General features: G+C 59.3%; 1 protein-coding gene across 1 annotated transcript in view; it reads right to left on the reverse strand.

Moving 5' to 3' along the window:
* FOXL1 (forkhead box L1) overlaps positions 1-747 on the reverse strand; it is a 1,863-nt gene extending 1,116 nt beyond the window's left edge. Inside the window, 2 exon segments of the mRNA XM_025203116.1 lie at position 1; positions 4-747. The exon segment at position 1 is cut by the window's left edge and continues 1,116 nt beyond it. Of these exon segments, the coding sequence (XP_025058901.1) occupies position 1; positions 4-526 (524 nt within the window). The 5' untranslated portion in view covers positions 527-747.
* Between the last annotated feature and the right edge of the window lie 2,116 nt (positions 748-2,863).

A 2,863-nucleotide genomic window follows, 5' to 3' on the forward strand; every position in this document is an offset into this window, starting at 1 on the left:
GCGGGGCTGCCGCGCCGTCGGGGCCGCCCTGCGCGGAGCCGCCCCGGCATCTCTTGGCCGGCTCCATCCCTGCCTCCTGGGCGCCGGGGGCTTTGGGCTTCCTCTTCCTGCGCCGGTAGTTGCCGTTCTCAAACATATCCAGGCACTTGGGGTCCAGGGTCCAGTAGCTGCCCTTGCCCGGACGGCTCTTCTCCCGGGGCACCTTGATGAAGCAGTCGTTGAGCGAGAGGTTGTGGCGGATGCTGTTCTGCCAGCCCTGCTTGTTGTCGTGGTAGAAAGGGAAGCGCTCCATGATGAACTGGTAAATCCCATTGAGGGTCACCTTCTGGTCCGGAGCCTCCTTGATGGCCATGGCGATGAGGGCGATGTAGCTGTAAGGAGGCTTCTGGGGGGGCTCCTGCCTGGGCATCCCCCCCGACGAGGCGAAGCCGAGAGCCGCAGGCAAGCCAGCCCTCTCCGCCCCGTACAGATACACCATGGAAGAAGAGCTCAAGCCGGGCAGGGGGCTGCTGTAGAGGTGGCTCATGCTGGACGTGGCCGGATCTGCCTCCCAAAGCAGGGACAGGGCAAGGGACAAACCTCCCAGGAGTCCACCAGGGAGCTCTCTGGGATCCCAAGCCTGCTTGAGTCCGCTTCTCCCCCTCTCCCAGCTTCATAGCTCGCTCTCTCTCTCTCTTTTTTTTTTTTTAAAGTTAAATAATTGTTGTAAGTTTGCTATTATATGTTGACTTAGCGCTGGAAAATAAATTGTCTCCGATAAACAGTCGTTTGTGCTCTCAGCCCACCCACAGTAATTAAAATTTCATTGCTACACCACTCCTGAGCTCGCTCCACGTGTCTCGCGGGGACCAGCCAATGGGTCTCCGGATCCTTCCTTCATTTGTTTAGAGAATTAGGCTGTTGATAAGTCTGCCCACCCACGTCGAATCAAGCTGTGTTTATTTGGAAAAATTTCCGGGCACCCAATATATAAACGCACGGATCTGATGTTTGAAATATCACGTCCACCCTTTGACGCTGCAAGCACACACAGGCAGCCCAGGCAGGATGTTCGCTGCTGGAGCCCGGGGAGGCGAAGGGCACGGAGGGCTGGAGTCAAATTGGGGGGTGGTGGTAAAAAAAATTAAAAAAAAGATCAATGATGGGGGTGGAAGGAAGCACTGCAATGTGGCAGATGGGGTGGGAGGTGCCACCCCACTGATGCATTGAGGAGGGGTCCTCTGTGCTGGCGTGAATGAGCCTGGCAGGGGTTGATTTGCTGCGGGCGCATTTTGAGCGTGCACAGTGCTTCGTGCCTGGAAAAGGCGGAGGGGAAATGTGTGCGCCTCTTCTTTGCACTCTGCCCAGGTGAGCTGCGGGATTCAGGGGGATGCTCCTGCCTCCCAGCAGCGCAGCGGGCAAGACCCCCAGTGCCCGCCTGGCTGCACGGCAGGAGCTGCGGCAAAGGGGAAGGGAGCAGTATGATCCTTTCGGGGTCCCCCTGGGCCCGCGGGGAGCGCCTTTACTGGGGAGCCTGGACAGAGGGTTAGCATTTGTGAATGCAGGCCTGTTGCTTTATATTATGTACTTTCCTGTTTATAACAAGGAGGGGGATTATAACAACTTTACAAGTGCGCGCAGCTGGCCCCTGCTTACATTAGGCATTTGGGATGCCCAGTTTTTTTCCCCTTCGCACACACGCTCTGGGAGGTTTTTTGTTGGTTTTGTTTTTTTTTTTTTTTTAACGTTATTGGCTGATGCAAGGGCTGCCCTGGAGGGGTCCGCATGACCCGGTGCAGGAGGAGGTGTCGGCTGGTCCTTGATCCCCCGCTCCAAGCATCCAGATCCTGGCAAGCCACGCTTGGGGGTGCCCGGGGCAAGGCCTGGCCGGTGGAAACGGGGTGCACTGGCAGCTCCCAGGCTCTGGATCTGCGCTGGAGGGTCGCCTGCCTCCCCCCCTGGGATGGGGGAAAGCAGGCAGGTCGCAGCCAGATCCCTATGCCACTAGAAAAGGTGTGAATGCAGGATCGGAGCATTTCGGTAGCTGCTGGAAGGGAAATGCCCTAGGATATGGGGGGGGAGGGCTTGGTCCTGTGCCTCTCACCCTGGGAAAGCCCCCGAGGACCCGGGGGGAGGTTGCCCCGAGTCCGCAGGGAAAGCTGCCGCCCTGGAGCATCCTCGGAGGGATGTGGCTTTGCAGAGCCAGGCTGGGAGGGTGGCCGCCCCCTCCGCCTCCGCCCACAGGTTGCCCCCGCCCCCGGCTGGGAGTGCCGCATTTGCAAGCCAGGCCGGCGAGGGAGGAGCTGGGAAGCTCTGGAGCAAGCAAAGCCTCTTGCTGGGGGGCTGGCAAAGCCCTTGGAAAGTGACTTCAGTGTGTGCGTGTGTGAAGCAGGCCGGGGGAAGTCGCTTCCCTCCCCCACCCCCAGTTCCTGGGTGGAAATTTGAGGGGCGGGACCCGCAGGGAACAGCATCCCCTCCCCAGGAAGGGAGCCAGCCCCCCTGTCCCGAGGCAAAAGGCACAGCCGCGTGTCCGCACCTGAGCCCGGTGCCAGCCCCAGCAATGCAGGCGGGCGGGGCTGCAGGGGAAGGGGAGGGTGCTTTTGGAAATCAGGTCTCATCAGCATCTCTTCGTCAAACATTATTTCACATAAAACTTCCTTGTAAAGGGGGATCTGCGCAGCATTGCTCGGCTCCAGCTGCTTTCACTCAGCTGACACCTTATGGACATCTGCAAGGGGGGGGCGGGGGTTGGACGGGAGATCGGCCCTTCCCGGAGCTCTATGCACAGATCTCGATCCACGCCGAAGCTTGACTTAAATCCTCCCAGTTTTCCCTGGGGAAAGCCGGAGCACGGGTCATTCAAACACCAAATCCCAGCAGCACT

This window comes from Alligator sinensis, unplaced genomic scaffold (genome assembly GCF_000455745.1).
Source record: "Alligator sinensis unplaced genomic scaffold, ASM45574v1 scaffold228_1, whole genome shotgun sequence".
Taxonomy (NCBI): domain Eukaryota; kingdom Metazoa; phylum Chordata; order Crocodylia; family Alligatoridae; genus Alligator; species Alligator sinensis.